Raw genomic sequence first — 15,641 nt, forward strand, 5'->3', positions numbered from 1 at the left:
TTTTTTCCGAGTCAGAGGGTCTGCTATTGATCGGTAACGCACGATTCGTGTGCGTACTGAGAAGACCCTTTCTTTCCAAGAGCCTCTCTTTCTTTTTTCCTTCTGCCTGACTTCGACTTTCGTGTGAAAATAAAAGTGATAATAAAGTGTGTGTGTCGCGCGGTGTGTGTGTGTGTGTGATAGAATGATACACATGAAAGACTAAGAAATAGCACAGCGGCGCTGCGGCTGGGGCACAAATGCAATTCGAAGATGTCACTCACGAACGAGTTCATAGTAATAGGCCTATTAATTATAGTATAGTATACATAGCTTTTGAACATATTATGCCGGTGTCCGGGTGCACTAATATCTTGCTTCAATACCGTGTAGATGTAGGTGCTGAAGCTCACACTTTTTTCTGACGATGGGAAGTATGTGTGTGTGTGTGTGTGTGTGTGTGTGTGTGTCACACTGTGTGTGTGTGTGTGTCACACTGTGTGTGTGTGTGTGTGTGTGTGTGTGTGTGTGTGTGTGTGTGCGTGAGTGTATGTGAGAGAGCGAATCATAATATAATATCGGTATTCGTTATTTTGGTAAGTGTTTTACGGTGCTGGCAACTGCATAAGTTCATATATGAGCACACAGGATACATTTTACATTTTCAGGTTGGTAGGAATTAATTTTGAATTTTGCCTGGGAGGCGGCCGAAGCCTATTTTTATCGATTTTGGACAACCAAGGGATCTTTTACGTGCGCAACTTGCAAACGGGACCTCCGAGATTGTTCGCCCTTATTCGAGAAGGCTAGCTGGCATACCTTACCTACCCTATGAGCAGGGTTCATTTCATTGTATATTGTTTCAACAAGCGACATCCTTGCATTCCGGACACGCCCTTTGATGTTCCGTTACTCTCTCTAAAATGTCGCGGAGGGTCTTTCTACTGATTGTGCCAGTGCATATCTGATTGGACGTTCTTCTGTTCTTTCCTGCAAGGGTGCCAGTTTTTCTGTCTCCTTTCTGTAGGCTACTCCCAAAATCATCATCATCTCCACAGCAGTGGCCTCTGCCTCCTTATCTTCCTCTCCAATCAGGTGGCGAGAGAGACATTTCAGGATTGAACCGTGCTGTCTACTGTCTACTGAGGCGGCCTCACCACCCAGTCTGTCGGCTTTTTCATTTCCTTAAACCCCTGCATGGCCAGGCCAGAAAATCCATGTGATCAGGGGTGTGGCTGAAAGACAACGGTAAGAACCAAGAAGTAGCAATACAATTTAGAAAGGCTGCAGGAGCCCAATGGAGGGGGCAAAGGGTGGGGGGGGGGGGGGGAGAAAGTGGAAATGAAAGCAGACGACCGAGTATGGTTCGAGAGCATGAAAGAAGGTGAAAGGGGGAAATTTTATTGAAAAATGTTTTCTGTTGCTGCCAGTTTTAGTAAGAGTTTTACGGCACTTGCAACACAATAAGGTATATAAGTGCCGAAGAATAGATTGTGTATTACAAGAGAGTAACATACACAGAAATGAAGGAAGGGAGATAAAGACGATAGATGTTTGATAGGAAAGAAGGAGCAATCCACACCAGAGCACCCACCAACCACCCATGTTGCTGTCAGGTTTCGAACGTGGGGACCTATTGAACGAGAGGCGAACACGGTAACCTCCAGAACACGAGAGTCCACTGATAAAGGCCTATCGGTATTTAGTCGCGTTTATTCACATATGGCGTTTAGGGTAGCAACAAAGGATCTCCAGCTCTGTCTGTTTTGAGCCATCTTGGTCAGCGTTCCCCACGAATGATTCCAGGACTTCATTTCAGACTCTACTGTGCGTCTCCAGGTCACTTTGGGTCTGCCCCTTTTGCGACGTCCTTCGGGTGTCCAGTGGAGGGCAGTCTTCACAAAAGAGTTTGGTTCTCTTCTCAGAACATGTCCAATCCATCTCCATCTTCTCCTTTTTATTATGGTGGTCATGTCCTCTTGCTTACATTTACGTAACAGATCTGCGTTGGAAATCTTGTCGGGCAAAAGATTTTGAGTATTTGGCGTAAGCTGGTTGTATGAAAGGAAGATAGCTTGGCACGGTCATGATCAGTCATCCTCCAGCATTCAGCTCCATATAGGAGTGTGGATAGTACACAGCTGTTATACAGCTTTAACTTGGTTTGTATACTAAACTGCCCTGACTTCCAGAAGTTGATCATGCTTCTGTGTACAGATCTTGCCTTGCCGAGTCTGTTCATGATGTCTTCCTTTGTGCCGCCGTCAGTTTTGATTATGCTGCCTAGGTAGGTAAATGTGTCTGTTATAGGTCTGTGTTGTTCACCCTAATCAGCGTTGGAGAGTCTACATTCAGTGTCATCACTTCTGTTTTCTTCTGGCTTATTCTTAACCCAACCTGGCGCCCATATTTGCGGAGTCTGTTTTTTTTCTCCTGCATGTGCTGGCTGGTATGGGAGAATAGTGCAAGGTCGTCGACAAAGTCAAGATCCTCGAGGGTGGAGAAGAGGGTCCACCTTATGCCTCTTGATGTATCCTCTGTTGTTTTCCTCATGACCCAGTCAATGGCCAGGTTGAACAGAATTGTTGACACGTTGCATCCTTGTCTAACTCCTGTCTTTACCTCAAAAGCAGTGGTACTGTTTCCAACAACGCACTTGATTATTCACATATAAATCTCCCTTATTACTTTCTCTTTAGGCTAGCCTGCTTCTTTGTGCCCATACAGAATCTGCTGTAAATACTATATTCCGCCTTCCCACGGAGGTTTATTTTTTAGTTTGCGTTTGCAACAAAATACGGTCATATAAGTGTCGAAGTTTGAGGTGTTACGAGAGAGTAACAAACACAAAAAAGAAGAAAGAGAGATGAAGACGATATATGTTATTTATAGCAAAGTTCAGGAGCAAACCACACCAGAGCACCCGCCTACCACACACCACGGGAGAGGCTTGCTGTATTGTGAAGTCACGACACAATACAGCAAGCCTCTCCTCTCACAGGAAATTACCGGTAGCGAGCAGAAAGCAAAAACACATGTTCGCAAGCCTACGATTACTCGTCTGACTTAAAGATAGTACGCATATAATACAGAATCTTTGGCTGACTCTGCTTCTATCTCGAATCCCAAAAGCTGATTCTATTCGGGACTGTGGAGAAGCGTAGGACACGCGTGTTAAAAAAAGCGTAACAAAGGTATCCTGAAAATGTCTCTGAGGGACTTCCAATATAAATCCGTCAATATGGTCGAGCCCAGCACCTGACAGACCTTCTAGGAGATTTGCTTGAGTAAGGAGAAGCACATCGACACAATAATGTTCATTTACTGCTGGAATAAAGTAAGACAGCCAGACAGAAACAACAAAGGGAAAGTAAAGAAGTCGGACCTACCACCAGTGGCGCCCTCCAACCACCCACCTACAAGGAGAGCATCAATCACAGTGGGCAGCAGTTCATGACCTTTCAAGAATGCTGAAGCCAAGAGATAAATCTGCAAGCTGCGCAAATCCACGAGTGGAAATGAAGCAGTTAACTGCTCAAAATGAGGCAAACTTATTTTCTCTACCAGAGTTTGTCTCATTAGCCTTAACAAAAGCAGAGACCATAAGTCACCTTATCTTTTATATCTTCTATTTCGCCGAACTCCAGTCAGAGGCGCCCTCAAACCACCTTCAGTTACATTACAAGTACAAGATGGAAAGACATGAATGGGAACTTTAGGACGAGGATCAGGCTTTGAGCTTTTTGAAGAAAATGATAAAAACACAGGCAAGTTAACAGAGCGCCCTGGTGAAAGGACAGTACATGTATAGTTTCCTTGAACAGTGAAGACCTCAACTTCAGATCCTACTCCCAGGCTCCAGGTCAAATGCTAGGACAGACGACCTCTTCAGAGAGAGGGTCGGAGAACTCCTGCCTCCATAACTGGGACCCAAGATAAAAATTCTATGTTTTTGTTTGAATAAGAGATGTACAGCACTTGCAACACAGGCTGGTCGTAACATACAGCGTATTTCCATTTTTTTAAACAGCGAAAACAGGTCATAACAAAGAGTGAGCTTATGTTTTGTTTTAGTAAAGGTTTTACGGCGCTCGCAACTCCATAAGGTCATACGAGCGCCAGAAGATTAGAGGTGTCACAAGAGAGTAACAAACATAAAAAAAGAAAAAGAGGAGATAAGGACGATAGATGTTTGATAGGAAAGAAGGAGCAAACCACACCAGAGCACCCGCCAACCACCCACAGAGTGAGCTTAAGAAAAAGTCACATTTTCAATGTAAAATAAAAAAAGGAGATACAACAAGAAAGCATTGAGGTCGCGATACATTAGTGACTAAATTAGTGCCAAAGATTCAAGGTGTTACTAGAGGGTTTCATTTAAAAAAATTTTTAACGGAGGAGGTAAAAAGAATGTTTGATAGGAAAGGAGCAAACAACACCAGAGCACCCTCCAATGACCCACAAAAAGAAATCTGGAGTAAAGAAAAACGCACAGACACAAAAACACCTGTATAGCAAACAAAACAGACAGACAGGAACGAGAAGGTGAAAAAAAAGAGTAGGATTTACAGTGGCACCTTTCAAACATCCCAAAAAAGAAACAAGTCTTCAACAGAATGATGATCTGTATAGTTTTATTCAATGGTGAAAGACAAACAAGAAGTACATGTAAGAGGATTACCTTTGTTGCACAACTAGCTACACTTTAACGTGAACGAACGCGCACAGCACTCAGGAGTGACAACACCTGTGGTTTCTTTCTCTTTCTCACACAAAAAAACAACAAAATACATAGATTGAGTACAACTAGAAAGCACAAAGAGAACAAACACAGTGATGAGGAACATAATAATGGAAACATTTACGTGTACGCTATTTAGCAGCAGCAGTAGAGTCCTCGGAGAGGGTCAGAACAAGCTGGTCACAGACTAGTCCTGTTCCCTACAGTACTACAAGTAGTAGGCCCTACTTGTAGAATCACAAGTCACAGACATTCACACTGTCAGAGCAAAACAAATCGATAACAAACAAAACAAACCATTCAGTGAGTTCAGTCATGCACTTCAAGCTACTCAAAGCTGTAACAGAGGTGAGACCAGAGAATCCAAGCCCCCTTGTCTTTTTTCCCCACTGAACATGACTTCAACAAAATTTCATGAGATTATGAGGGCAAGAACAGTGTCGAAACATTTTAATACAGTTTTTCAAACTGCTCATTGGCACAGCTACTGTATACAGAACTCACTTCCGCTTTACAGTACTGAGAGCTAGCATACCCATACGACAAAATATTGTCACACTTATCAATAACATAAAATATAATATGTACAAAAGCTAAAACAGAAGACATATTGCCGCAAATTTAAGGATGAAACCATGGTTTCCTTCTGAAAACAAATCACAGGAGAATGAGTGAGTCATTTGTCATTGTCTTGGACCGTCCGACTGTAATTGCTGTTTAAGTTTCAGTTTGTTGTACAATGTATTTTTCCAAATTAAATTTTTCATTGAAGCAAAATACAACAATGTGGGGTAGGGGGAGAGGGAAAGGAAAAAAATAAAACAAAACTATATGATTGTGCTTGAGTAGAAGATAAGTATCACAATAAGCTCAACAGATGGGCCTTTATTTCGTAACGATGCTGTATCAGCAAACCATGACTGAGTGTATAACTTTACACTGCGATTACAAAATGTTACTCATATTGAATCAAATAAAAGGATAACAAACTTGCAACCGAAAAAAATTCCCTTATCCAAAATTAAAATCATAAACAACACCATATAATCTCATTTTAAAGAAAAGAAGGAGCTAGCACATTATCATAATCACACTTTTCAAAGGTGAACAAAGAGAAGTGACCATACGAGTAAGAAGAGTAGAGGTCAGCATTTACAATTTCTTCACATCTCTTCTGCGCAAGTCACATCTTTGTCTTTTCTTTAACTTGTCATAATCTGCTGACTGCAAACATAAACCCCTGGGAAGCAAATAACCCTTTCCCTAAAACACTCTTGATAAGCCATTGAGAAGTTGTCAGCGAAAAAGCCACATTTCGACTTGCTCCTGTCATGCTTTTTATGAAAGTTGCAGAATTTTTTTAAACTGTGAGGTTTACTGATGAGCAAAAAAAAAGTACTTTTTCTGATTCCTTGAAGTCTTCATGGACACAAAACTCTACGCAATCAAATTTTAAGTTGTCAGCAATTTTTAAAGAAATTATGTGAAGACTTTGTTCGTTCCACAAACGCAATAAGAATACCCATATCAACAGACCAAATGAATCAAAGTATTTTTCTAAAATCATTTCATGACAAACGAACATCTTTCAAAACAAACCAAGAATACTGAAATAATTAAACCACATGGTTCATATCTACATCATGACTATTTACAATAAAGAACTATGGAGACAAACTCCAGTAACAGAACAAAATCATTCAACATTAAATAATGCCACAAACAAGCTTTACTGAGACACCAGCACATGCACAAAAAGTATTTGACACTTCTTTTCTCATCTGTGTGTACATTACCAGGAATCAAGAGGGAGATGTGAGAGAGAGAAAGTAATCATGAGGGAGACAATGAAAGAGAAGAAGCAATCATGAGACGAGAAAGACGAAGCAATCATGCGAGAGAAAAGACAATCAAAAGACGAGAGAGAAGAAGCAATCATGAGAAAAAAGAGGCAATCACAAGAAGAGAAAGAAGAATCAACCACGAGGGAGCAAAAATCAACATGTTGAGAGACAGAAAAGTGTAAAGAAAAACTAGAGAATTAACACTTGTATTTCTTCCCAACTGCTGTAAAAATTTACGCTGTAAAACATAAATGCTATGCTGCCAAAAACATATATGAAAGTAGTCAATCATACACAGGCTTGCATTAATCTATTCACATGGTTGGCACAAAAACAAAACAAAATATATTTAGATTAAAGACTAGATGACATTAACTCATGCACAGGAATACGATTGATTCAAAAATTACCATAAGACTTCTCGTGTCCACACTTTTGCTCACATAAAAGTTTTACAACAGTCTTATCGTTTCAATCGTATCATGCCTTGGAAACAAGTGTGGGCTACAACAAACAGTCATCATCTAAGGCAAAAGACAAACTAGGGCCTATGAGCCATTTCAGTTTGTCCCCTGGTCGACCCTGTAATCAACAATGAATGTGGTACGGGGTGTGTTGATGATCAAATTAACAAAAACAAAACTGTCTTGAAAATTAAAATCAATAGTTTCCAGTTCATAGCTGGAAGCAAATAATCTAATATTTTATCTCATGAAATGCCCTTGAGTGACTTATACCATGGTGTCAGTTCTAGTATTGGGCATTTCAAACGATTTCTCCCAATTTTTCCAATTTTGGCCCACGAGTTATTTGGAATCTCTTGTAAAACATAGTCAAAGACTTGAATAATGTAAAAAAAACAACAACCCAAAAACCACTGCTTCCAATGGGTCAGTTTTCTGTGGTACTGTACGGGCAAGTTAAGTATTTCTTCCATCATAGTTGTGACAATCCAGTTTTCCTTTGTTACACACCTATTTCATCAAAGAAAGAAGAGCAATTCTACTTTTGCTTTACAGCTTCACATTAATTCATATCTAACTGGACATTCTGCCTAAATCTGATAGAAAGGCACACCACGGCAGTGTTAGGTGCGCATTCCGAGAGTAAAACACAGCTCAACTCCGCTCCAGGAGCTAGTCAGTAGATACTGTGCAACTCTGCTTCAGAAGGGAAATGTATCTTGAAGCTACAACAGGAATTTCACATTGACAATTAAGCTTCACAACAACCATTACTCTCATCAAACACACCATTTGACAAAATGTTTTTTCACATGAATATTCAGACCAAAAAAAATATCTCAGCAGATATAATCAATTAAATATATATATATATACACCTAACATAGTGTACTTTACAAGAAAAACCCTAAGCGAAACAGCTGGCCTGAGTTGGGTCTGTCTACTGAACGTACACTTGCATCTGAGCAGCAGACTGCAGGAGGACCTTGATGGCTGGCATAAAGTTTGAGATCTCGGAGAAGTTTCCCTGAGCCACCATGCCGGTGTAGACGTTGAGGCCGCTGTTGTAGTCGTACTGCTGGACGGACTGGATGATCTGGTGGAGACCCATCAGCACCGACTGGGACAGCTGGGAGGTGGGAGAGAAACAATCATGAGAGATAAAGTGGAGGGGGGGGCAAAGAGAAAGAAAAACAATCATGAGAAATATCGTAAAAAAGGAGGGGGAAGGGGGCGAGAGAAAGAAACAATCATGAGTGAGAGCCAGTGAAGGAGGAAGCAACCAGGAAAGAGACGAAAGGAAAAGTAAGTTATCTTTTCTTTCCTTCTTGACGACCCAGCTCCAGAAAAAAACAACCTTATAATCACAAACTTCTTGAACTGTAGATTTTTCCTTTAAAATTTATACAAAAATCAAACGAAGATTCTGTTTGTTACTAAACAATTAAATGTTACAATTACAAACCTTTGAGTAAACAAAGAAAACCTGTACCCTTTAAACACCCCCACCAAAAAACAAATCCCCCCCAAAAACCACGGCAAAGTTGAAAACATACAAGGGTTTAAACATTGACAACATTTTGCCTGGGACTCACCATATTCTCTCTCAACTTGTCATACAGAAGTTCCAGCTTTCGGGTAACATCCTCCAATTTTCGCTTCATTTGCTGAAAAGTGAAGAAAAAAAAAGAAAGACAATGGATTTGTGTTCAAGACGGGAGATAGAAATGAATAAACTCCTCACAGGTCTAAAATCTCCATGACCTGTTAACATGATTCTATGGCCAGAGCTAAGAAGAGACAAAAAGAAAAAATAGAACTCAAACCTAAGCATATACACATCCCTTGTCACATGTATAAACCCACAGAACACAAACACTCTTGCATCAAAGAGATACCTATGAAACATATAAATACAACCAAACGCATACACCCATTTGTATGCACTCACAAAACACATAGGGTACATACACAAAAAACATTAACTCCTTCGTGTAAAACTCCGCCTGAAAGAGCGCGCGCATGCGTATATCAACCCCCCCCCCCCCCCCACACACACAGACACCCAAAGACAAGACAAAACTCACAGCATTGGGCGCCATCTGCAGACAGCTCTTCACAAGCAAAAAGACAGGTGTCATATCTGGTAAATGTCAACTAAAAGGACTAAAAAATTAACAACATGAGTAGAAGCATACGGGAGGGGGACGCGCACGAAATAAAAACTTAAAAAGCGGCATTAATCCGACAGCTCCCAGACTAAAAAATTACAAGCAATAATTTACGAGCAGGGGATTTCACTATAATAAAGCAGCATCCTCATAGTATTTAATGTAACAACAAAATTTTTACTAGTCACAGGGAAGTGGCAAACAGAAGAAGTAAAGCCATGGGACTAAAACTACTATTTTTGTAGATGTAAATGTTTTATGTTCCCATCAACATAAGTTAGGCCATTTAGGAAGCAGGCCAATTTTACTCTGCCTGTCAGTAAAATAGCACTTCAGCAGATAGATGGACATACTCCCCCCAAAACACCTCATTCAGAAATTAAATTCTGGTATTCTGCGTGCGATGGAAAAGCATCTGATCATTACACCATAGACAATATTTTGTTCTACTATTTGGACCTGCCATCTTTCATAATACCATATATCCTGATGAGCAATAAAGCTGCAGTTCGTTACTGATCCATGTGACAATAAACACTTAAACTGCAATTGAAAACACAAACATTAAGAAACTGTCACTGTTTCGGTAAGCAAGGCACATTAGCTCAAACTGTTAGGTATCAGGATGAGCTGTACTCAAACAAATCCTATTTCAGCCTTTTTTCACACTACTTTCTGTTTGCATTTCAAATTTACAACTTTCACTTTCACTGTCTGATTTTGTATCAATATCAATTTGGTATTTTTTCACTACTGTATTTTAAACTTCACTAGTTTCCTAATGTGTTATCATACCCATGCTTTGTTAATAATCTTTCTTTATTTTTGCAAAATGTGAGCACAGCCAACACATGCAGAACAGCCAAACTGTTATTTTCTAACAAACATAGAATTTAGCTGGCAAAAGTCATTTTGTACTAACCAGTTTAGTGGTAGAGAAAATGAAGTTACTGCATTCAGTTGTTAGTAAATCATCAACTTAAATAAATACACATATTTTTCATTACAACAAAAAGAATGGAAGAACGCACAAGTAAAAAAAAAGTTCTCACTATCCACAACAACATTAACTATGTCAGTAAAATCTGAGGTACCAGAATCACTGGGGGGACACACCATTTCAAAACCATCAAGTAAACATAAATTGAAAGTGAGAAGTGGGGAGAAGTGGAAAAGTGAGGACACTGTGTTTTCAAGCTTTGAGTACAGCAACATATAATTAAGTCGCGACTGGGGAAAAAAGCTACACACACACACACAAAAAAAATATATTTTAAAATCAAGATCAAGGTACAAACAGCCACAGAAAAAAAAATAGTACTGTAGATTACAATAGTGTGTTCCAGTGAAGTTCCATTTTCTTTGACTGAGTTTAGATGAAGGAGAAACCTACTGTCAACAACCCTGTAACTTGAATTTACACAAATGGGCTCAGTAGTATTTTCCCCCCTCTCTATTAAAGACATTTCATTCCTGCCTGGCAATTGAGTGGATTTTTTAAAAAAAACCTTTTCAAAGTGAAAAAAAAAAAAAAAAGGTGAAAATTAGAAATCTTCATATAAACATGAATATATAGACTGCTCAGGGTTAAACTCCATCATACCACACTTTTGAAAATGGGGCACGGCAGGACCTACCAGTGGCACCCTCAAACAATACCCAAAGATACAAGTACTCTCTCTACGTTATAATTCCCTGGCTCCACATACTTTAAGGAGACCTCGCTGTGTCGAGTGCTGCCTGCCCAACAAGTGTGTGTGTGTGTGTGTGTGTGTGTGTGTGTGTGTGTGTGTGTGTGTGTGTGTGTGTGTGTGTGTGTGTGTGTACATTACCTGTATCTGGGCTGGCGGAGGGGCCTGTGAAGAGGGCATAGGGTTTTGGTGGAATCCAGCATAGCCTCCCGCGTTATAGGAAGGTAAAGGCTGGGGAGGGGAACCCAGAAAGAGGCATGTGGAAAATAGACATAGATTAGACAATGACAGTGGATGCACTAATGAACCTGCAGAGAGAGAGAGTGACAGAGTTTTGGGGTTTTTAAAATAAAAAAGAACCAATTTCATGCCCCCATTGGCACAATTTCAATCATTTAGGAGGAGGGATTCCTCTCTGCCTGTCAAGGCCAACCAGCGCCAACAGGGATACAACATCCCTGCAGAAAGATTGAGATACTAGATAAAAATTCTCTCCCAACTTTGGGTCTCCTGCTCCGAACGCGAAGTGACAATGGCTACACTACAGACATCGGTAGGAGGGAAAGACAGAGAGAGAATAAAGTTTAAGATTAGTAACCCAAATCACATATTTTTTATTGTCATGCTGTGATACTGTACTTGCTTTTCCATGAAACAAATGGACTGGGTGCTGCGTCCATGATAGAGTTTTTCCATTTATTGAGCAATGTTATCTTTTAAAGAAGCTTGTTTCTCATCTCCTTTGATCTCCAACTAAATCTCCCGAGAAGGTAATATTTTCCAACCGCAACTGCAACTTGCTGCATGTTAGCACAATCAATTCAAGACTTGTCCAGACTTTAAAAAACAAGATAACAATCCATCCCTTCATAACAGGCAAAACTTCAACATCATCATTTGCTGCTGTTATATATTCCATAACATGCATTTGAGAGCAATCAGAGGTCTTTTAACACTTCCAGACACTCAGAATTGACCACATGCGCGTTCAAAGGCATATATTGACGGTAAAGTTTTTCATGCTTCTCCATTTTATATATCTCTTGATATCTTATCTTAGTTTTTGTTAAATAAACTTTCAGTGGACTGATCAGACCCAAATGAAAGGCTCAGGTTTTTAAGAAAAAACCCAAACAAAACCTCTTCCTTTAAGGGCAGGAGAAAAGCTCTTGACTTTTTTAAACATTATTTTCTTCATTTTTTAGGGGGTGGATGGAGGGGAGGGGGGGGGATGAAACAACATAGTGAGCAGAGAGGTGGAAGCCGTTTGCTCCAAACAAAACTTATTTAACAGAACTGGAACACAAAATGATTCTGTGAAAATGATACGGTGTGGTTATGCTGTGATGACATCCATACAGCCAGTGAGAATAATTGGAAGCAGAGATGTGACTACAATGTTACAATTCACCCCTGTAAATAATGGGGGAACAAGATCAGAAAAACTTAACATACTGGCCAATACCAAGAATCTACTTATGGCTACAGTACAACTTAAAAATAGTGGTTAAGTAAACTGAAAACAATATGTAACATTGTTAAAGAAGAACAAAACAATTATACATGGTGATAAAGTTTGCATATATATATACCAATAATTTGAATGACAGAGAAAGTTAGACAAAATGCATCTTGAACAGGAACGGCTAAGTAACATTCCCAATAAATAGATCAATATTTTGTCCTTTTATTCAGCCCATCTCTTACAACTAGGATCTGAACATTCTTTACACTTAAAACAGTCAAAATAAGATCATAAACACATGTTGGTAGTGGAAAAGAGGACAAAATCACCAATCCTGCAAGTAATTAATTCTCTGTAATCATCACAATGAGTATGCTCACATAACCCCTTTTTAAACTCTCCTTAAAAAACCCCTGTAAACTTGACAGCAATGAAAGCCTGAATCTATGGTAGCAAAAGGCACTTAGAAAGACAACAAATGGTGCTTTTTCATAGACCCAACAAATATTTTTAACATCTTACAGAGATTGATCTTGTGGATTTTGCATGACATCGCCTGCAAATTGACCTCACTTTTCACTGATTAAGATTTGGAAGGAGCAGCAAGCAATTACTATGATTGCAATTTTGAAATGAAACTTAACAGACATTTCTTAATCTTTTCCTCATTCATTCAATCTGAATTTTTGCGTAGTGTCCTTGTCGACGAAACTGTGCATGCCCCTGGAGTTCATCAAAAGTGCAGCTTTTCCTCTAACCTTTTCCTGTTCGACCCTGCCAAAATTGGCAGAATTAATGCGCAAAACTAGCAATCAACCTGGCCCAAACCGTCTGATATAAATTTCAGAGGTAGCTTTCTACTCAGAAAAAAGGGCCACATAAGTGCATCACTTCTTCCAAAAGATTCCCTTAACAACAAGTTAAACAAAGGTAAAAATAAATGACTAACAATAAACTGTAGCCTTGTTTGCATTTCTAAAAATTAAAGTGTATCAGAGCCGCATTAACAATCACAATTTTCATTTTTACTTCCACTAAGCATGAAAAATGTGAACACTACAAGGCTGCTATGTGCATAGGAAGTCAAACAAATAGATGACCATTTGTTGTTGAAGAATGTGAACAGGAAAGGGTTAAAGCAACAAGCATTTCAAACACATGCACTGCATACTACTGCAGCTTGGTCAGTCATGACGAGGCTTCTTCTCAAGCAAATCAGACACATCACTATTCAAGAGTGTCATTTCCTCACAAAGTTTTCCCCCCCGACAGATGAAGTCTCATGGAGAGAAAAAATAAGCAAACACCGACTCTTTCAATGCTTTAACTCTTAAACCTACAGCATCTAATTTCCCTCCTCCCTCAAACCACATCCCCCCATCCACCCACACACACCCCGACCCACACACATCCTTCATCCACTCACCTGTGGAGCAGGCTGGTGCTCGGCAGGGTTGTATAGACCTGGGTAGGACGGAGCCCCCGGTGGGTCAGCTCCTGGTTGCTGTAAACACACAATAGTGGAGAGTTACCAGTCTGAGCTCACTTTTCATCTACACCGATAAAACACCATGTTCGTGGTCATAGGCTAATCTTTAACTCTTTATCTTCGTGGGGGGTAAACCTACTATGCCAGGGCCCTATTTTAGTAAAAAATCTAATCACTAAATGGTCATTAAATTTTAAAAAGTGAACCTATTTAGATAGTTCTTCATCTAATGAATGATCTCCCAGTAAAACAAATTTGTTTCCGGCAATTACCAAAAAGTAATATGATGTCGAAGTCGTCATAGAGTATTGCAGCCGAGAGGTCGGCTCACCAGCACTACGGTTTTGACCGTGAGCTGCTGGGAGTGGCTTGCCAGAGATAAAGAGTTAACTCTGTCCGGGAACCAAAATCAGACTACACTTTGCTTGATCTCAATAATAATTTCTTAAATGCCTTGACAAGACAAAGGCCATTCAAACACTGGAAAAAAGCAAGACAGACATCAGTTGTTTTTCCATTCCATTTTCCCTGCTTGTATTTCAAACTTAAATTACTTCCACTGTCTGTCCCCATACAACTAGCACTTAGCACCAGAGTGATATTAGAGATGTACAGTTGAACCCTTACGACAAAACATTTTCATGGAGAAAAGTGGTCATCTTAGACAGGTGGTCCTCTTGGACAGTGTCATTATAATATGTGTCACGACGCCGTGGTTTCAGGCACTCATCAAAATTCGGGCATATAGAGTTATTATAATCCTAAAGCTTGTTCATTTTTCTTGCACTTAGCGAAAAAAATACCCCTCTTTGTTGAATTGTAGTTGAGATATTTGCGATTGAAGGTGGTGGGATCGCCTGGTATGAGGGGTAAAGTTAACGAGAAAATGGCCACCAAAGTTTGGTGACTTCAAAAGCTTGAGTCCTTGGAAATTGGAATTCAACATTTTTCAAGCCTTTAAATTTTAAAACTTGAAAAAAAATTACCCAAACCCAGGAAAATGCCTTTCTTTCTGATTTCATTGTTTTGACGAGCGCCTGATTTCACCACACTGCCTCACATAAATAGAAAAAATGCAGGGGGGAGGGGGCGCGCATTGGAAGCACTTGTCTGTAAAACTTGGCCGCTAGAGCAGATTCAACTGTGCTTCATTCCAGTACCACCCTCCAAACACTTAAAGAGAAGACAAATCCCAGCTCTCTACCTGTGCAGGCTTTGGTTTCTCTTTGATGATGGGAGGGTCGTTCCACGCAGTCTCAGCGGGCTTGTCCTGGTACGAGCCGAAGGCAGGCATGGGCTGGGACGCCGGAGTGGGGGGAGTGTAGGGGGCCTGGCCTGGGTTGTAGGGGGCGGAGACAGGGGCTGCACTGCTCACTGGGTTGTACATGTTGGGGTACTGGCCAGCGGACGACGACACTGGCGTGTTGTAGCTGGGCGGGCTGTGGCGGAACAACAAGGAAGAAAAAAATGTTTGTTTTACCTCAAAGGTTTGCAGCACAAACAGGTCATACAAGCACCAAAGATGTTTCTAGAGAGTAGCATATACAGAAAAGGAGTGATAAGGATGATGATTATTTGATAGGAAAGAAATTTTATTGCTTTACTAAACATTTTTTCGGCACTTGCAACACAATTAGGTCATATAAGAGCTCAAGATTAGAAGTGTTACTGGAGAGTAACGTACACAGATAGGAAGGAGAGATAAAGAAAATAGGTGTTTCATAGGAAAGAAGAAGCAAACCACACCACAGTGTCCATCACCCACCCACAAATTTAAATTTGTGAGTCATATCAATG

The 15,641-nt window shown here is 40.2% G+C and overlaps 1 protein-coding gene across 1 annotated transcript in view; it reads right to left on the minus strand.

The window, feature by feature from the left end:
• Positions 1 to 4,594: 4,594 nt before the first annotated feature.
• LOC101855860 (protein transport protein Sec31A) overlaps positions 4,595 to 15,641 on the minus strand; it is a 29,355-nt gene continuing 18,308 nt past the window's right edge. The window contains exons 21-26 of the mRNA XM_035968925.1: positions 15,049 to 15,283; positions 13,782 to 13,859; positions 10,887 to 11,121; positions 9,116 to 9,171; positions 8,624 to 8,695; positions 4,595 to 8,157 (exon numbers count right to left, since the gene is read on the minus strand). Coding sequence (XP_035824818.1) covers positions 7,969 to 8,157; positions 8,624 to 8,695; positions 9,116 to 9,171; positions 10,887 to 11,121; positions 13,782 to 13,859; positions 15,049 to 15,283 — 865 coding nt within the window. The 3' untranslated portion in view covers positions 4,595 to 7,968. The remainder of the gene's footprint in view (positions 8,158 to 8,623; positions 8,696 to 9,115; positions 9,172 to 10,886; positions 11,122 to 13,781; positions 13,860 to 15,048; positions 15,284 to 15,641) is intronic.

The sequence above is a fragment of the Aplysia californica genome, unplaced genomic scaffold (assembly GCF_000002075.1).
Source record: "Aplysia californica isolate F4 #8 unplaced genomic scaffold, AplCal3.0 scaffold00097, whole genome shotgun sequence".
NCBI lineage: Eukaryota > Metazoa > Mollusca > Gastropoda > Aplysiida > Aplysiidae > Aplysia > Aplysia californica.